Below are 19,062 nucleotides of genomic sequence, written 5' to 3' on the forward strand. Positions count from 1 at the left end.
AAAACACACAATCATAGAACACAAAAAAAGTTACACAAGAGTTCGGATTATTTTTCTTTCGCATTATTAATCACGAACTGATTTAGGCATCGAAGTCTCTTTTGCAGGTTCTCCATACCACTCGGATGAGAAAGGAATCTCGGCGCAATACTCAGAAGAAAGACGCCCTCAGCGCTCTTCAATTGTCGCCGACCTATACCTCGGAGTCCAGTCCAGACAGAAACAAGCTTAATAATTTAATTATTTATATAAAATATCTACTTATTTTATTTTTCAAATAGAAAATAAAATTATATAATATATAATAATTTTATACACTTAATATTATTAACTTTTGTTCAAAAAAACTCCCCCCCCCCCCCTTAAATCCGTTTTTGTGCACTGTAATTAGTAATTACTGCTACAGATTTTATTGCAAAGTGAGCTGTAAGAGATTACCTTGTTCAGGTGGAATGATTTTATCCTTAAAATGAGCTATATACAATTGTCTAGTAAAAAAAAATCTTCTTCTCCTTACCTTCATTCTCGTTTGGTCACACCCGAAAAAAAGGGCATGTATAAGTAACATATTTTGTGATAAACATTTGAACAGACATTGTTGCAGTAGTTACACACTATTTCACCCATGCCTCTTCCTGTTGCCAAAGTCCAACTTGATAATTGTAGATGACTTCTTTCTCATTTCAGTTTGCCATAAATCTCTTTTTGCAATGACTTCTTTCTCATTTCAGTTTGCCATAAATCTCTTTTTGCAAGGATTCTGGATATAACTTTGCCACTGATATAGGCCTAGTCTACCCTTATCTCCTTGGTGTTGTACACAAAATCATGCCTTTAATTTTTGTTACTCATCTCGTTTGCTATGTATATGACATCAGGAAATAACATGAAAAAACCACTCCTACTCCTAACCCTTGCTCTTTTATTTTATTTTGTTTCGGACCAAATTGATAACTCATCTTTAAACTAAATAAAGAGTGTTACACTCTTGTTAATTAAACAAATTTCAGATCTCTATTTATTATATTTTATATCAATAGTGCATTGTCCTGTTTTTGCATTGTTTGTAAACATTACATATCATCCACATCCACATCCACATCACAACACATTCACTGAAAACTGCCTTCAGAAGCAGGAGGGAGAGCTTCTATTACTTTGGAAAGTAATTCAATCAGTCATAATCTTGAATCTTGATAAGATGAGCAGTTATTTAGCGAAGATGATGCCTGCAGCATGATAGTAATAAAAAGTCTGTCAGGACAAGTCATGAATCTAAGAGTTGGCAAAACATATAAAGTTGAGCGAATGTTAGTTGAGAAAAGTTGGTTTCTGAATCCTTCCCTTAATCCTATGAGCTCACCTTAGAGTCTCTTTTGTGCCGCGGCGTACTTTACAACGGATGGTAGGGAGTCCAAGGCGCTGGTGCGCTTCATAGCGGTGACACCCAGAGAAGCCTACAAACCAAAGAGGACATGCATATTCTGATTGTGTTTCCATTGTGACAAGGAATATAAAATAAGGAATAAACTATCATTTTGGTATTCGAAAATACAATCTTTCTAATGCAAAAAATGATTGTTTATCCTGTAAAATAATCAGTCTTCCATGTCCATGGTAGATCTTTTCAACTCCTTCACTGTCTCTTATATATCTTAGATATAACATAAAATTTTCAGATACTATACACTATAATGTTCCCACAGCACATTTCAGATGTGCTTCAGGAGCATGCAAGTATTTCTCGCCGAGGAAAGCACGTACCGTAATAGACTCCGTCAACCTCTAGCACATCAATCTGTAGCATGCAAAAGGAACTTAAATTTGCAGCTGCACATCATATTTTATGAATGAGAAATCTATTTAATATCCAAGTCTCCATATATCAATGTACTTTGATGTGTTCTCATTCTTTCTTTCCTGGCCACTTCATTCCTTGGAACAGAAAATTCTTTTAAGAATTAAAGAATTTGGCATATGCCTAATTTTAACAACCATGCTACGGATACATAAAAATTCAATCACCAAATCAGCCGCGCGCATAAAATATATGTTGGAGGATAAGATATACACATTGAAAATATATGAAACAATACATTTATATATATACAAATACATCTTGATTGATTTTTTATCTACACATAGTATTTTAATTTTTTATTTTTTTAACCACAAAGAAGGCACAAATTTTAGCTTAGACAATTAGACCCCAATCCAAATTCCAAATGATATCCAATGATACCCCCATAATATATAAAAAAAAAAAAATCCAAAACCAACACAATAGCAAGCATATAAACTCCAATATCAACACAAAAACTTTGACCAGCAACCTGCTAAACAAGGAGAAGCAAGTAACAAATGCTTACAGGTACTTGAAGACCAATTTCACTGATACTATCCATAAGTTGTTGAACTTTGCTAGCATCATTTGATCTTGTCCTCATCAAAGGCCTTCTGATCTTATCAAGAGGAAGCTCCACTATCACTGGCCCCCCACCACCACCACTACTGCTTCCTAAACCTCCTGGAGGAGCCCCTGAATATTCAAATAAAAATAAATAAAAGTATTTTAACTTAGAATCTGAAAATAAAAATACAATTTAGATTTATAAAAACAGATAGAGAGAAAGATTTGTGCAACACCATTGGAACTGGATGAAGCAGACACAGTGAAGCTCCTTAATCTAATAATAGATGGAACCTGCAGAACAAAATTTGCCATTTTTCTTCTTCTTTGTGCTAATCTTTTTCTTTTTTTTTTTCCCTTCCCCCCCTCATTCATGTGGTTCTATTTATAGTCAAAATATAAATTTAGAACCAGATAATATGAATGGCTAGATGAGAAGCATGACCCACCATTTTCAACGGCCAAGATGGTTCCTTTCACAAGCTATTTAGGATGGACCTTGCTACAGAGAACAATAACTCCAAACAACATTAGAAAGGTCAAAGATTTTATTTTTTTGAACCCCATTTAGCTCTTCGGAACCATGGCAGCACTGGTTCCTTTCTCTCTTCTTAGGTACACACAACTCACTCACTCTCTCTCTCTCTCTCAATTGTGTTATTATTGAATTCAGTGTGTGTGTTTGCGCAGTGATCAAAATATTAATTTTCCTCTTCTATGATTTGCAGGAACTATTCACCATTCATGTTAGCAAGACCTTTTATTGTGAAGGGGTGCAACCTCAATTTCTCCAAGACTGTTCTTCCTCTCCCATGTCGCAGGTTTCTTCTTGTTTCTCATAATTTTTAGTGTTGAAAGAAGTTAAAGTTTTCTTTTTATTGAGATGGGCAGTGCTTAAAACCAGAAAATTGTGGAAATTTGCTTGCGCAGTCACGGAATTAACAAATAGAGAAAGGGAATTTCGTCACAGTATCAGTTAAATTTTTTAGCATTAGGTGACAGTGTGACCTAATGATGTTAATTTCCTTGGATAATTTACATTCAGTGTGTGTTTCATACGAGAGTAGAAAATGTAATCCAAGAAATTAGCTGTGTTTCTTTTTTCCTCCTCCTGTTTTGACGATTTGCGAAGAAAAGAAGAGAAAATCAGTGAAAACAGAAAATAAAAATAAAACTGGAAATAAAAATTCAAACCAAATGCACGCTAAGTCTCTGATTGGATTCTATTTTCATTTTTATTGTCTTTAAAAGATTTTGTGAACAAAAACTGAAATGAAAACAAAAACCAAATATTTAGTTGATGCTCAACTCTATATATTTTTCCATTGAGAAAGTTGGCCCTAGCATGCAAACCAGGATACAATTACAATCATTGGTAGGAATAGGAATCTACACTCAACATTGTCAATTACGTTTTTCAATTGAGAGCATTCATTTCCATTCCAATTTGCAACTAATGGCTTAGTTATTGGTGAAAATGTGTTAGACTTTGCTTGGAAGGCATTGAAAATGGTGTTTCAAACAGCATCACTCATTGAAGCTTTTCACCCTGAAATAAGCATTGGATTTATTAAATGGTGTCTCTTATTATATTAGCAAATATGCTTGTGTAACTCTAATCTCATCTTATAACTTTTGACATAATTTGTTGATAACTAGAATTGTTTTCATGTGATACATTATGTGGATTTATTTCTCCTCTTTTTTATTACTCTTTCTGTTGATAACTATAAAATGCTATCTATGGCAAATGGATCAACATGGCTGGATAAATTGATTCAAAAACGTACCGAAAAGTGATAGTGATAGCGAAATATAAAGGCGAACGATGTTGTTGATAGATATTTCCTCACTATGATACTTATTACAGGTTGCCATTTAGTGCGAGGGCGACGCACGATGAACAAGCTGCAGCCAAAGCAGCTGCTGCTACTGCTGATAGTGGAGCTCCAACAATGTATCAGCATTTTACATGATACCACTACTGTAATCATTAAGTAGTTGAACAAATGCTTCCTATTCTGAATCATATTTGAAACTCTGAGGTTCAGACTCTTCAAAATCAAAGAATTTTTTGGAAGGAATTTTTGGAAAAGGACTGTAAATACAACCTATGAAAAGGACTTCCATGTTTTGAACATGTTAGCTACTGGATTAAGTAGTTAATTTGCTACACATCAGGAATTTCTCATATCAAATTGTTACATAATTTCTTAATCATCTCATTCTTTTCTTTATTGTGTCTAAACTTTGTGGCATTTTCCTTCTTAAAGATTTGACAAGATAATCAATAAGGAAATCCCTTCCAGCATTGTGTATGAAGATGAAAAGGTCCTTGCATTTAGGGACATCAATCCACAGGCTCCAGTTCATGTTCTTGTCATTCCGAAAGTTAGAGACGGATTAACAGAACTCGCCAAGGTGACTAAACTTCCTTATCTGTATCTAATAAAGTTTTGCATTGTTAAGTATTCAGTTCCCGGCATATTCTTACTGCTGATTTGAAGGAAAAATATTAAGCTTTTCTGTATCTTGTATTCATATGAAATTTTAGCCTTTGACGCTCTCTTCTAACCAATGATAAATACATACAAGTGTCAATTGCACACATAAGAATTTGGGAATTGAAGTGAGTGTCATCCCAAAATCTAAGGATAATAAAATGGGTGTTTTCACGGAAAATACATGGTAAAGAAACATTTTCATAACCAACTTGGCTTGGTTGAGTGGTTAGCTCATTTATTCGCTTATTCAAGTGTTAGGGTTCGAATCTTGCCTTATATATGCAGCAACCTATTGGCCAACAGCAAACCCTTTAAATGGAGCCCAAATTTGCAACAGATTAATTTTTAGCTTCTCGAGTTAAGAAATACCATGAGAAATAAAAAAAAGAGAGAAACATTTTCATTTGATGTAATAATCAAATATCTTTCATAATTTGCAGGCTGAGGCTAGACATGGAGAAATACTAGGGCAACTTCTATATGCTGCACGAATAGTAGCTGAGAAGGAGGGTATCCTTGATGGATTTCGTGTTGTCATAAACAGTGGTCCAAGTGCATGTAAGGCTTGTTTCTTTCTTGTGCAACTTTCCTCAGAATCTTTTTCACTTTTGCTCATTACAATTGTTATCATTTTTCTACACTCACATTAATAATCTCTTTTGTTTCTGATTATTAGGTCAATCTGTGTATCATCTACACTTACATGTCCTAGGTGGGAGACAGATGAATTGGCCACCTGGTTGAACTCTCAAAAATCAATCCTTCTAGAAACATAAAATTTTCCCATTTTATCATGTTAGCATCACTCATTTTCTGATGTATTTCACATTAACATAACATTTCATCGTGAGCTGTACTAAGGACACATGTCAATGTCATCCATCTCTAGAGATATTTGCCCTTTATATTTATAAAATTGATTGCTTTCAGAGCTCAAAGTTTAATTGAATGTAACTCAAAGCGTGTACATTCAAATTAGTTCCAAAAAAAAATTTAGATCCAATACTTTAGTCTCTAACCATTTTTATGAAGTTGTAGAAAATTACTTTTGTCCAACAGATTGGTTTATTTATTGTTTTCAATCAATTTTTTAATATGAATGTTAGACAAATAAATTTTTAATGTTTTATTATAAAATAATTAAATATTTAAAAAATACACTTTAAAATAAATTAGTGTTCCTTTAAAATGATGTAAAGACTAATTTGTTCAATAAAAATAATTTTAAAAAATTTTTAGAAAATAAAAAATTATTAAAAATCAAAATATTTAATCTAAAATTTTGTAAAAATTAATTTACTATTTATTCAAACTTAAATTATAAATTATAAATAATAAATGAAAAATAATCTGTTATAGTGATACTTATTCTGAACTACATAAAATTTGAATAGGCTCCTGAACTATGTAGAGTATTTTTTTAATGTTCTCAGTCATTAGAACATTACAAATTTTTATAGTATTTCTAACATCTTTTAAGCTATTTTTTTAAATTATTTTGTATAGAATAAAATATTTTTTTGTGATATAATTTAAACAAATTTATTAAAAAAATATTCATGAGCTATTAAAAATGGACAAAAGAGTATTGTATGAAATTCGAATTGATAATTCATTAATATTTTAAAGAAGTCTCGTAATTAAATATTTTGTTAGCTTTTTTCTAATGCATTAAATAAAATATATTTTTTTAATTTTTAAATTATTAATTTTTTTAATCAATTATTAATTTTTTAATAAAAGAATGGGCAGAATTAAATCATGAGTAATTCGAATCTGGCCAATTCGAATTACTATGTGCAGCGTGTGTGTATAATTCGAATCACCCTGATTCGAATTACTACAATTACATAGAGATGGAGTTCGAATTAGGCTGATTCAAACTATATAGAAATGTCTCTTGGTTGATTTATGAACCAGTTTTTTATTTGGCTGATTTGCGCAAATTTTTGCTCCCCTTGGCTTATTGACGTGATTTGCCCTTAATTATACTATATAGCGTACTCTAATAAGTATTATATTATTTAGAGATGGATTAGATAATATAAAAATTAATATTAAATTTAAATTATTTTATATTAAAAATATTTTACAAATTATTTATTTAATAATTTGTATAATTTCTATATAATTATTCAACTAAAATATAATACAAATTGAAATCTAGTTTATTATTTTAAGAATTTGAATTTATTTATTTTAAAAAAAAGATATAGATTTTTTATATTAGAATTGTACAAAACTACATTTTCATTTATTACTTCTAGTTTTATATTTACTTTAGTTGTCATACTTTACCTTTTCATATGATGTTCTTTAGTTTGTAAATAACTAAAAAAAAAATTAGAAAAAAATGAATAAGAATGAGAAACACAAAAAAAGGAATATAAAATTATAAATTAACTTTATAATCATAATATATTTGAATATATTGGATAAAGAGATGTGTCAAATTTGAACTTACTTGAGTTAAAAAAATGAATAAGAATGAAAAATACTAAAAACGTAATATAAAATTATAAATTAATTTTATAATCATGATATATTTGAATATTTTTAAGGACAAATGTGTCAAACTTAAACTTATTTGGAGGAACTTTCGTCGATTGGCATGAGAGATTAAGAAATAAAAAATAGTAAAACTCTTATATAGTATACATAAGTAGACCAAAAAATGTAGTAACAAGAGTCTTCTTAGGTATAAGTTGTAAAATTTCAATATTTTTATAACTAAAAATTTTTATAATTAACATTATTATGATACTTTTAATGTATATTTATTGTATTTAATTAGTACTTTCTGTTTTAATTGAATAATAATAGATTTTTTTTAATTTTTTAAAAATCTTTTACTAAGATTATTAGTTAAATTTCAAATTTTGCCAAGTAATCAAAGTTGCTGATATAGTATCATTAGAAAAGAAAACATGACTTAAATTCAATATAAAAAAGTTAGTATCATCTTTTATATAATAAAAATAGAAAACATTGATAGATAGATTCAAAACGGTTTTCATATGCCCAATAAGCAATATCATTTTACCTTAAAAAATTGAACAAATGCTATGCATACCAGTATACTTGCAACCAAAACAACAACAAAGCAGCCATGTTAATATATATATAATTTAACTTTATTCTATATCCTGTACAATTCAATCAAGATACAATTTAATCTTTCCTTCTCAGGCTCATCTCTATGCGTATGCTAATATAAACCGTATGGAATCTACAACACAACGATTTAGTAGAATGGTAAGTGACAACAAACTTTACCAACACTTCCATATATAAGACACTCCAACAAACTTTACCAAGCCTTCTTATATATCACTCGGTTAGGCCCCACTAGCAGGTAAGAATTAATTAAAGAACAATGACGGGTGCATAAGTGTTATTCTCACAAATGCCTCACACAATAAGTAAGAATAGCTGAGATTTCGGTGACACGTATAAAGTAGTAGTAACTTAAGAAAAAAGATACTCCTTTTATGCGAGGCTTCTATGAGAAAACATGCATGCACATCTATCAGTTCACTTAATTAATGTTCTTAATCACCTCAAAATAAGCTTGCAGAACTGAGTCGTAGAATGCTAAACCCAATTTGCGTGGAATAAACCCAATTTGTGTGAGAATAGGTTCTATAAGGTTCTAAAGGTGGTCTGGTTTGTACATATGCAAGAACAGTCAGCTTCCCTTTTTAACAACCTTTTCTCGCGGTTAATCATCAGTTTAATCAAGGGAAGCTTTTTGGAAACTTGGCGCCAAATCTCATTAACAGTCCCATCTGGTTCTTCATATTCAAAGTATCGCTTCACCTGAAAGCAGATAAATTAAGTTAATACCCTGACATAACACACACACACACACAAAGAAAAAGAAGAGGCAAAGAAAAAAAAAAAGAGGAAAGGGGGGTGGGGGGGAGGGATAAAAACAAATGTTAACTAGAACACCCTCCTATATTTTTTTTTTAAATAAAATCAAAATCAAAAGGAGGGATCAAAGCATGCAAGACAATTACAGTACATGACACAGATTCAAGGGTGTCCATGATTCATGATACATCTAGGATTTAGCCATCTAGAGGAGAAGCAATGAAGACCTACAACATTGATTCAAGTTTCTTACTCAAGTTTTGTTTTGACAAATCAGTGAAACCCTCAAATTGTTACAGGTCTTGTGGGGAAGCATTCTTCTAATGTGCAAAAGGAATGTACCCTAAACAGACTTATTAAACATTTGTAGCATAACAAGAAATTTATTGAGAAAATTATACCAGCACTACTAACCTCTTTCAATTCTTTCTGATATTTAAGGATCCTCTTAGCGGTCACTGCTCTCAACTTTGATACCAAATATCCTGGCTTTATAGAAGAATCAGTGTCCACAAATAAAGCAATCTTCTTATAGTCTATAGTATCTTCAAAAGGCAACTCGATATTATCACTGACAATCACTGGAATGCATAAGCTAACTATAGCATCAAAGAGTCGACAGGCTGATGGAGTATCTCCAGCAGGATGTAAACAGAACTTCGATGTGTGCATGCCTTGTGAAGCCGCCCGTCTACTCTCTCTGGATTGTGCTCCATGTTTTATTATGACATCCTCTTCCTTTTCAAGAACTTGAAAGAGTATATCACGAATTTTCCCTCCCTGTACAATATATAAGGAGATAAAATAATCAACACAACAAAATCCCTATTGTACGAGCGAGGCACCTGAATCAAAGGCAATATTCTGGTCATTATATGGAATAAAAAGCAACACTGTCACAGCACCAAGCACATGTTTTTAGGACACCAACAACATACAACACCCAGAAAGTAGAAAATTACCCAAGTTTGTGTGTGTATCAGTTCAATTCAATTACCGTAATGTTAATATGAAGTTAAGTCTTAGAAGAACTTATATATGGTATGGCTCCAGGCTCCAAGCACCAAGAGTTTAAAGAGGTGCTTACAGATCATGCAGCCTCGCATTGGCAGCGGGAACTCTTATGACAAAACTATGAATTAGTATCATTTCCAGCTAGCTCCCATGAAGCAAAAGACAAAGTAATAGCAGTATTGTTTTTCCAAAGATACCAAAGAAGAAACATCAATGCAGAAAGAGAAAGAGAATTAGCTATGCAAAGAAGGTCTCTAAGGAGGATCCTTGGTAGATGGAAAATCATCAAAGTAGCACTGTGTATCAAAATCATTACCCTTCCATTTGCCATCAAACATGTAGATTCATAGGCAACAGAAATTTTCAAAGGCTCAGGAAGGCCGTTGCACAATTTGCACTCAGCTAGTTTAAACAGAATTTTTTCATCCTAATATTGGTTCTAAACACACCGTGTCAAAAAATTAACATCAAGGCTTCCAATTCACAATTATAACAATCAACCACCAATAATTGCATGCATAAAAAAAAATCACATCACCTCTTTGCGATACCGATTGCCCATGAAGAACAGCAACGTCTTGCGATTCTCTACGCTGACGTCACCGTCGTAGCTCCGTATACGGTGTGAGTAAGGAACCACCACGTCCTTCACCAGCGACCCCTGGTCAGGCCTCAACCTCCCGAAGTCCGCAACCAGCAGAACGCAATTCCTGACCCGATCCAAAACCCGATACATCGCGTTCGGATCCGAAGCAACGATCACGTGATCCCTTCCGTTGCTCCTTTTCCAATACTCCTGCGCCTCCAGCCACTCCACCAGCGCCTCCTGATTCTCCTCGTCGCTGTACGCGGGTTTCTCCGGGCCCGGTCCCGAGCCCGCGGGCCGAATAGGATTGACAATCAAGCTCAACGAAGAGAAAAACGGAACGAAGAACAGGTCCGCCTCCTCGGGGTCCATGACGCGAACAACTGGCGATCCGGATCGTTCCGAGTCGGGTCGGGTAAGATCCGAGAATAGATACCATTCCGCCATGTGCTGGTGGCCAGGGTACTTGAGCGACGAGACGGTGTGCGGAGCACGTGCACCACGCGCCAGCGAGTGTTGCTGTATGACGCCGTAGGTGAACCTGTGTGGGAGATCGTACAAATAGACTTTAACGGGAGGGGAGCCACCACGGCCGCCACCTCCGGCGGCGGCGAGTATGGCGGAGCGCACGGTGGTTGTAGCGGCGGTGGCGTCGGCGTCGAGGGAAGGGTTGAAGAAGGCGTTGAAGAGCGCGTAGAGGACGCCGAAGAGAGAGAATGTAATTAGGGTTTGTTTGAGGAGTGGTTTTCGGTTCATGGCGTGGAAGAACGCGTGGATTCGAGAGATGAGAGTGGATTTGGGTTTTCTGGTTTTGGCTTTTGCTGATGATGCTAATGCTGAAGCAGCTGCTCCTTCGTCCATGATTTTGGAGTAAAACGGCATTTGATTCCTTTTTTTCTTTTTTTTCTTTTTTTGTTTCCTTCACGTACAAACACGACCAATGAATTATGGTTTCGCTTTTTATCCTTTTAATTAATTTTCCTTTTTTGCTTGGCTGTGTGTGTGATTTTTGTCTACTAAATTTTAGATGGTTGAAAAATGAAAAGAGAATGAATTTAAGTATACTAATGCTAGTGTGAATGAAGAGAGCACAGGCAGAACAAGAAAAGATGAGGCTGGTTTTCGTATCTGCTGTTCTGTCAAAAGAAATTAAATTAGTAATTAGTAAGATGGTGATAAGATAACTTATCTTAATAGCATGCTTAAGTACTTAACAACGACTTGTTTTTTAATTTTTCAAAAAGAAGGAGGTTAAATGTATTTATCAAATAAAAAATATAAATGTCACCAAAAAAAATAAAAAATATAAATTTTCTCTCTCTAAATATTTAATTTGTTTGTTACTTGTTAGTTGTTATACTCTTTTTTATAATTTCTAAGCTTTGAAAGTGTTTTAAATTTATAATTTTGAAAACAGATGAGATTCTATCATACATAAAATATTTTTATTGTGAATTTAACGATGTTAAAAATATAAAAATAGTTTTACTTTATAATAAGATTGAAATGTGGATTGATAGTCAATGAAATATGGGATTTACACTTTAGCAAAATATTTCATTTTCTTTCAGATAATTAGTTATATCACTGAAATACCCATTTATTCATTATTCATATTTTTAGAAATGCTTAATATCATATATATTGAATATTTAAATTTTAACCGTCTTTAATTGCTAAAACAGAAAGTCTTTAATCAAAAGGAATATTTTTTTTTTTACGAAAGAGTAGAAGATTCGAATCACGATTTCTTAAATAAGTAGGGAGAAATTATATCATTTGAGTTAGAATTTTGTCCTTTTTTATTCTTTCTTGTCTTACAATAATTTGCATAAAATTTATTCTATTTTTATTTGTAAATAGTAAAAAATTAAACTCTAATTCGTTTTCGCGGATACTCGCTCTGTACCCAATCTACTCTCATAGTTATTAAAATCCAATAAATTAAATTAAATTTTAAAATTTATATAATCATTATATACATAACGTAAATTAAAATAAAAAATTAAAAATAAGATAATATTATTAATTATTTTACATATGATAATTATCCATTCCAAACGAGTAGAGATAGAATAGATACCGCGAGTTCAGATAATGTTGTCATCTTCACCACTAACTTTTCGTCCTGGCACATATATTTTCTTTGGATCAATTTTTTTAAAAGAAAAAAATTAGTAAAATGAAAAAATAGATCTTAATCATCTAAATTAAAATAGTAGAACTCAATTAACTCACTGTTTTACTCAAATTTTTGTTCCATTGTTAACAACAAATAAATCAAAAATTTTCGAGTTTTGTTTCACAATCTTAATTTAAGGAGCGAAAACGATTCTTTTTGTAGATGTCTCAAGGTCTCAATTGTAGATTCAAAAGTAAAATTAAAGATGAAAAGAAAACATGCAAGGTGTCGGAGGTAAAGTAAAATGCAGAAATTAAAGCAAACAGGAAATTAAAAAGAAGATGAAGGAAGAAACATGAACGTAAAAGAGAAAAAGACGTAAAAGTAGAGGAATTTTATTAATAAAAACCGGAAAAAAGCAAAGTACAAGTGTTTGAGTTCAGAGGAATTACTTAAGATTCCCAATTTTACTCTGTGATGCCAAGGGGCTGAAAGCGTTTTTTGGGTTTCTAAGTGTTTTCCAAAAAGAACTGAACTGATTACAATGTTTTTCTAAAGCTCTATTTATAGATTAGCCTAATATCAGCTAACAGTTACCATTTGTATACCACTTGCAGAAAATTTGAATTTCTTGTAACTGTTCCCGCACTTCTTGTTTGATGTTAATTTCAAAATTTAAATAAATAACTAACTATCAAATGATCTAATTTAATTTAAAATAGATATAAATACTATATATAGGAATATTACCAAATAACTAATTATTTTTTTTAATAATTTTCTTATAAAAATTATATTTTGTCAAACAAGATGCCCCCAAGATTTCTCACTTGAAGATATGCAATGATTGAAAGTGAGAAAACTTAGTTGTTTATTAACATTTTTTTTATATTGAGAGTCAATTGACATTTTAGACACATCCGCTTGACAGATTAAATGCCTACTAGTAATAGACTTAACAGAATTTCTAAGTCTATAAAATTTTTTACATTAATAGTTAAACTGTCAATGGGGTCTATTCTTTTGTATGAAATTTTTAAGTGTGTCAAATGATATCTATTCTAATTTCGGCACATTAAATGTGTATCAATTGACCTTTGTTTTGACCTTTAATATTTCAATTAAGAGTTTTTTTTTTTTTGACACACACTTTCATTGTTTTAATTGACACAATTTTCCTAACTTCAGAAGTAACAAAATCTTAACTTCGTGAAGTCGTTTCTTTCATATGTTAAACTCCAGGTGTCAATTAAATTTGATAAAATTTCTAATCCTATAAAATCTCCACACTAACATTCTAATAGTTTTGACTCCAAGCGCTAAGAGACTCAACAGAATTTCTAAGTCAATTAGGCTTTTGTATTTATGAAGTACATACTCAAATGTCAATGAGAGATTATTTTTGTCCAAGATCTTAAACTTGATGCATTTTTTTTAAATAAAACCATTCATATCTATTTTACACATCTCAATACTTTCAGGATTAAATGCCTTGGTGTCAACTGTCAGTGGCTTGACTCCAAGATTATACATCCTGAACTCCACATGCATCTCATCATAGTAACATGTACTATTATTAGCAGGAACTTCTTCCACTCCTCCATCTTCGTTCCAGAAAATCAACTTTTGATGTAGAGTGGATGGAATAGCACCCATTCCATGAATCCAATCACGTCCCAAAAGCAAGTTAAAACCAGCTTTAGAAGGAACAACAACAAATAGAGTTGGCCTATTGACAGAACCAACCTCAATTGACAGCAGAACCACACCTCTAACAGAAGAAGTCCTTCCATTAAAATCTGTTACCCCAATGCTACTTTTAATTAGCTCTTTTTCAGTCTTTCCAAGCCTTCCCATCATTCTTTCAGGCATGAGATTGACAGCAGCTCCCCCGTCAACTAAAATCTTATTAACTATACTTCCATCAACACGAGCCTTGATATGCAATGGACGCAAATGCTCCTTGTCATTTTCAGTAGGTTTCTCAAACAATCCTCCACCACACATATTGTCATCTAGTAACAAGCATTCACTTCCAGAAAAGACAAAAGACATCATAACACTCATCTTCTAATGACTCTACTTCCCGGATTTGACTATACTCCTCAGGCAGTATTGACACCACAGCTATAGGTTGCTTAACACCAAATATTGCTTCTAAGCTGTCATCAAAACCAGTGTCAAAATTATCAGTAATTAAATCTTCATCCTTTTCTCCCTTGTGTTCAACCATTACTTTCTTTCCAGCAAGATTCTTCTTTGCATTTTTATTGCATTTAGGGTGATTAGAAGAATTGACTGTTTCTACAAACTTAGTTATGGTTGGCAAAGGAGGAAAATCTACACCATGTCCCTTGTATGGATCTAAAGGAACATACTCAGGTATATTCTCTTTTTGCCCAAAAGTTGTAAAAGGAGAATACTTTGGAACATTTGACAATTGGGCCAAGGAGAATAATTAGGAACCTGCTGCATGTTAAGATTATAACAAGAATAAATTGGCTTTGAGGGAACAGGCACATTTTTTGGAATATATATACTACCTCCGTCTTGTGCATGATTCATGTTCCATAATTGAGACTCATAGTACCTGGGCTTAAAAGGTCTAGGCTTCACCCATTTGTTTTTTCCTCTCGCAAAAGCAATAGGTTGATTATGCACATTTCTCACATTCTGGACCCATTTATTGTTTGAAATTTTGGTGGGAGGAACTCTTGCCTTTTGAGAAAATCCATCAGGTTTTTCATCAATCATGACCACAGTCTTCATCTTCTGGTTGACGGGTTGTACCCCAGTGTTGTTGACGCACTTGTTCAAAGGAGTTTGACCGCCCAACTTTTGTTTTCCCTCGGCTATCTTCCGCTTTAGCTCGTTAGTTTCATTTTCTTTTTCAGCAATCTTCTTTCTCAACTCAGCCTTTTCTTTCTCTTCAACTTTGTACTTTTCAAACTCTTTTGCAGCTTCTTTGTCAAAAACAGCATTGCACTTTGGGCATATGGCGATAGTGCTATCAGATTCTTTAATTCTCAACAAAAAATCTAACAGATCCTCACCAGGACGAGGATAAACTGGCTTCTTATCTTGCTCAAAGATTCTCAAGTCCTTATTTTCATCTTTAGCACTAACTATTGTGGCATCAACTTCTACCATGTTGACAGACAAATTGAATGGCTCGACATAATTTGAGTCAGTAGCAAATGGTTCAGTGTCCACCTTCATAGTAGTTTTATCCTCAAACTTCAATCTTCCCTCCTCAATTGCTTTTTGTATCAAGTCCCTGAAACGGACGCAATTATTAGTGGTATGCAAAAATACCTGATGAAACTTACAAAATTTCTTATTCTTTATTTCATCAGCTGTAGGCTTCTTTTTTCCTTCAGGTAAAATAAGCTGCTTATCTTTTAATAAAACCTCAAATATTTGATCTGCCTTAGAAATATCAAAAGAATAAGTCTTATTTTCAACTTTAGAATAAGAAGAAACTTTTTCTTTTCCTTTAACAGGCTTCAAAGATTTGCATACATAAGGAGGACCCCCACGTAATTCAGCAATATAAATCTCCTTCTCATCTGAATCACTACTATCAGAAAAACAATTAACATATGCAACCTTTTTTGAACCCTTTTTAAAATTTTCTTTTTCTTTCTTAATTTGTTCTATCTGTCTTACTCTTTCAGCTAACTGGGAAAGATCTAAAGTATGTTGATTGACAAGTTTCTTCCTAACTCCAAATTCTAACCCATTAGTAGCCATTTTGACAACTTCAGTTTTCGGAATCGGAGTAAAACACTTATTTCTCATGTTTCTAAATCGCGCCAAATAAGTTTCAATGGATTCTCCTTCTGCACGTTTGACAGAGAATAAATCCGTAAGACTAACTTTTAATTCACCTCGGAAAAACTGATCATGAAAATTTCTTTCTAACTGCGCCCAAGAATGAATAGAATTTGGTCTCAAGTTGGAGAACCATGTAAATGCATTTTTTGTTAAAGAAGAAGGAAAGTATCTCATCTTGAGATATTCATTAGAAGCTGCTTCCCCAATTTCAACAGTATATCGAGCAATATGCTCTACTGTAGACTCATTTTCTTCTCCAGAAAATTTTGTAAGGGATTTTGGAATTTTTCAACCCCTTGGGAGCTCTGCTTGTTGGACACATTCAGGAAAAGTAGACACAAAATATGGCCTATTTAAGCAACCAACATTAAATCCCAAACGGTTTAAAACTTGTTCAACATTTCTTGCTAGATTATAATGTCCCCCTAAGTTGTTTTGCCTAAGTCTTTCTAACATATCATCAGCATTTTGATCATGTCTAGGCATATGGACATCATAATTAGGAATTGCTCCACCATTTTGATTGACATTATCAAATCTTAAACCCTGGTTATCATTTTCTTCTAAATTTACCACAGTAGCAATCCTATTAACTTGCCTATTTAATTGTTCAATTCTAGTGTTTGTGTTTTCTAAAAGAGGATTTAAAACTGTCACCATTTGATGAGTTAACATGTTTACTAGATCATGGTGACTTTCATCCATTTGTTGCCTAATATTTGCTAAAGATCCCACAGTTTGACTAGGTTGATTAACAGGCATTGCTCTTGACATGTCAGGAAATACAGGTCTAGAATTTTCTACCCTAGTGACAGTGGATGTAGTAGGATTAGATGCACTATTATTTCCTATATTAATAGAATGTGAAAAATTTTGTTGTGATACGTGTGAGCCTGACGCCCCAGAAACAGGTACATTTGACATGCCATATGGATTTTGATAAATAGGATTTTGAAAAGTTGAGTAGAGAGGCACAGGCAATCCTTGTGTCACCATGGAGGAGACATACCCCGGTGGCAAGCCATATGGCGGCCACCCCACGGTATTTATGTTAGTTGCATTTAACCCTGTATGGGCATGGCCAACGCCATCATACTTCACTGACATCAAGGTAGACTCTACGTTTGAAACCACAGGAGAATTTCCGAATTCATTTCCTCTAATCTCATCACTAGAAGTAAAAGAAGATGCTGCAGAAGTATTTGACATGTCAACTGACGCTGATTTCCTTAGCTCTGGACGCACGAACTTACCACTGCGCAACCACATGCAAATTCAAAAACTCTTGATTTTTCTTTTGACAAACTACAACCTATTGACAAGGTCCCACCAGGCGTGCCAATTTGTTTTACTCAAATTTTTGTTCCATTGTTAACAACAAATAAATCAACAATTTTCGAGTTTTGTTTCACAATCTTAATTTAAGGAGTGAAAACGACTCCTTTTGTGGATGTCTCAAGGTCTCAATTATAGCTTCAAAAGTAAAATTAAAGATGAAAAGAAAACATGCAAGGTGCTGGAGGCAAAGTAAAATGCAGAAATTAAAGCAAACAGGAAATTAAAAAGAAGATGAAGGAAGAAACATGAACGTAAAAGAGAAAAAGACGTAAAAGTAGATGAATTTTATTAATAAAAACTGGAAAAAAGTAAAGTACAAGTGTTTGAGTTCAGAGGAATTATTTAAGATTCCCAATTTTACTCTGTGATGCCAAGGGCTGAGAGTGTTTTTTGGGTTTCTAAGTGTTTTCCAAAAAGAACTGAACTGATTACAATGTTTTCCTAAAACTCTATTTATAGACTAGCCTAATATCAGCTAACAGTTACCATTTGTACACCACTTGCAGAAAATTTGAATTTCTTGTAACTGTTCCCGCACTTCTTGCTTGATGTTAATTTCAAAATTTAAATAAATAACCAACTATCAAATGATCTAATTTAATTTAAAATAGATATAAATATTATATATAGGAACATTACCAAATAACTAATTATTTCTTTTTATAATTTTTTTGTAAAAATTATATTTTGTCTAACACTCACATAAAATAAAAATTATAAATTTAATAATAATTAACTCTACTATATCAATTTATAATTTTTTTCACTTAATTTTTTTTTCTAATTTTTTGAATGCTTTTACTTATTCAACACTACAAAGTACAAATTCAGAATGGAAAAAGAGCGGATTTTTTTTATTTAAATTAAAAATAAATATTTATCGATTTAAATAAACATACAACTATTTACTAAAATACATTTTGAGTCACATCTCAGTGAGAAAAAATCACACTAAAAGCGTATTACAGATGCACTGCTACCATATTGTGACACGACACGTGTTAGTCATATTTCGGATGCAGTGCATCCGTAATATGACCAAAATTAATTTTTACCCACTGCATCCGAGATATGCACAATTAGAGTGATCAGTGGCAATGCATCCGAGATATGGTCAAGTGTGCATGACAATTTTTATTTATAATCATTACAATATTTTTTTTAAAAGACATATATTTACATGGATAAACAAGTCAAATTATACATTTGGATGCACTAAAAAAGAATCATACATTTGATGGGGTCTATAAATATAAGTATTAAGCAAAATACATATATGAATAATAGTAACTAATGCCGTCCAGCGGCAGGATTCAAGTGGTGTCTAGTCTCACGTCCACAAAGACGGAACAACTTGGGAGAACAGTATGGACGA

General features: G+C 32.8%; 3 protein-coding genes across 4 annotated transcripts; 1 reads left to right on the top strand and 2 right to left on the bottom strand.

The window, feature by feature from the left end:
• Positions 1 to 988: 988 nt before the first annotated feature.
• Positions 989 to 2,778, bottom strand: SRX (sulfiredoxin). Of its 2 annotated transcripts, XM_016342750.3 has the most exons (5): positions 2,647 to 2,778; positions 2,370 to 2,539; positions 1,765 to 1,798; positions 1,364 to 1,457; positions 989 to 1,229 (listed from the first exon to the last, which is right to left on the bottom strand). In XM_016342750.3, exons 1-5 carry the CDS (start codon positions 2,723 to 2,725, stop codon positions 1,214 to 1,216), a joined length of 393 nt encoding a protein of 130 aa, XP_016198236.2. In that variant the 5' UTR covers positions 2,726 to 2,778; the 3' UTR covers positions 989 to 1,213. The 2 variants fall into 2 exon arrangements, with proteins under 2 accessions (XP_016198236.2, XP_016198238.2); XM_016342752.3 differs by lacking the exon at positions 1,765 to 1,798.
• A 129-nt stretch (positions 2,779 to 2,907) lies between these two features.
• LOC107639268 (HISTIDINE TRIAD NUCLEOTIDE-BINDING 2) lies at positions 2,908 to 5,852 on the top strand. The gene is made up of 6 exons (XM_016342749.3): positions 2,908 to 3,025; positions 3,139 to 3,231; positions 4,281 to 4,367; positions 4,684 to 4,831; positions 5,355 to 5,472; positions 5,591 to 5,852. The coding sequence occupies exons 1-6, from the start codon at positions 2,994 to 2,996 to the stop codon at positions 5,656 to 5,658; spliced, it is 546 nt and encodes a 181-aa protein (XP_016198235.1). The 5' UTR covers positions 2,908 to 2,993; the 3' UTR covers positions 5,659 to 5,852.
• Positions 5,853 to 8,009: 2,157 nt separating this feature from the next.
• Positions 8,010 to 11,567, bottom strand: ARAD1 (Exostosin family protein). The gene is made up of 3 exons (XM_016342747.3): positions 10,343 to 11,567; positions 9,205 to 9,570; positions 8,010 to 8,733 (listed from the first exon to the last, which is right to left on the bottom strand). The coding sequence occupies exons 1-3, from the start codon at positions 11,270 to 11,272 to the stop codon at positions 8,557 to 8,559; spliced, it is 1,473 nt and encodes a 490-aa protein (XP_016198233.1). The 5' UTR covers positions 11,273 to 11,567; the 3' UTR covers positions 8,010 to 8,556.
• Positions 11,568 to 19,062: the final 7,495 nt, after the last annotated feature.

The sequence above is a fragment of the Arachis ipaensis genome, chromosome B4 (assembly GCF_059453495.1).
Source record: "Arachis ipaensis isolate K30076 ecotype BB chromosome B4, ASM5945349v1, whole genome shotgun sequence".
NCBI classification, from domain to species: domain Eukaryota; kingdom Viridiplantae; phylum Streptophyta; class Magnoliopsida; order Fabales; family Fabaceae; genus Arachis; species Arachis ipaensis.

What these genes read in the sequence shown, in the direction of transcription:
- SRX (XM_016342750.3), bottom strand. Translation starts at nt 2,725, where the DNA reads ATGGCAAATTTTGTTCTGCAGGTTCCATCTATTATTAGATTAAGGAGC. An exon ending in TGCTTCATCCAGTTCCAATG is followed by an intron (nt 2,540 to 2,646) that starts GTGTTGCACAAA and finishes TTGAATATTCAG; the next exon opens with GGGCTCCTCCAGGAGGTTTA. An exon ending in AAATTGGTCTTCAAGTACCT is followed by an intron (nt 1,799 to 2,369) that starts GTAAGCATTTGT and finishes TGCATGCTACAG; the next exon opens with ATTGATGTGCTAGAGGTTGA.
- ARAD1 (XM_016342747.3), bottom strand. Translation starts at nt 11,272, where the DNA reads ATGCCGTTTTACTCCAAAATCATGGACGAAGGAGCAGCTGCTTCAGCA. An exon ending in GCAATCGGTATCGCAAAGAG is followed by an intron (nt 9,571 to 10,342) that starts GTGATGTGATTT and finishes TATATTGTACAG; the next exon opens with GGAGGGAAAATTCGTGATAT. An exon ending in ATCAGAAAGAATTGAAAGAG is followed by an intron (nt 8,734 to 9,204) that starts GTTAGTAGTGCT and finishes ATCTGCTTTCAG; the next exon opens with GTGAAGCGATACTTTGAATA.
- LOC107639268 (XM_016342749.3), top strand. Translation starts at nt 2,994, where the DNA reads ATGGCAGCACTGGTTCCTTTCTCTCTTCTTAG. An exon ending in GTTCCTTTCTCTCTTCTTAG is followed by an intron (nt 3,026 to 3,138) that starts GTACACACAACT and finishes TATGATTTGCAG; the next exon opens with GAACTATTCACCATTCATGT. An exon ending in AAACAGTGGTCCAAGTGCAT is followed by an intron (nt 5,473 to 5,590) that starts GTAAGGCTTGTT and finishes TCTGATTATTAG; the next exon opens with GTCAATCTGTGTATCATCTA.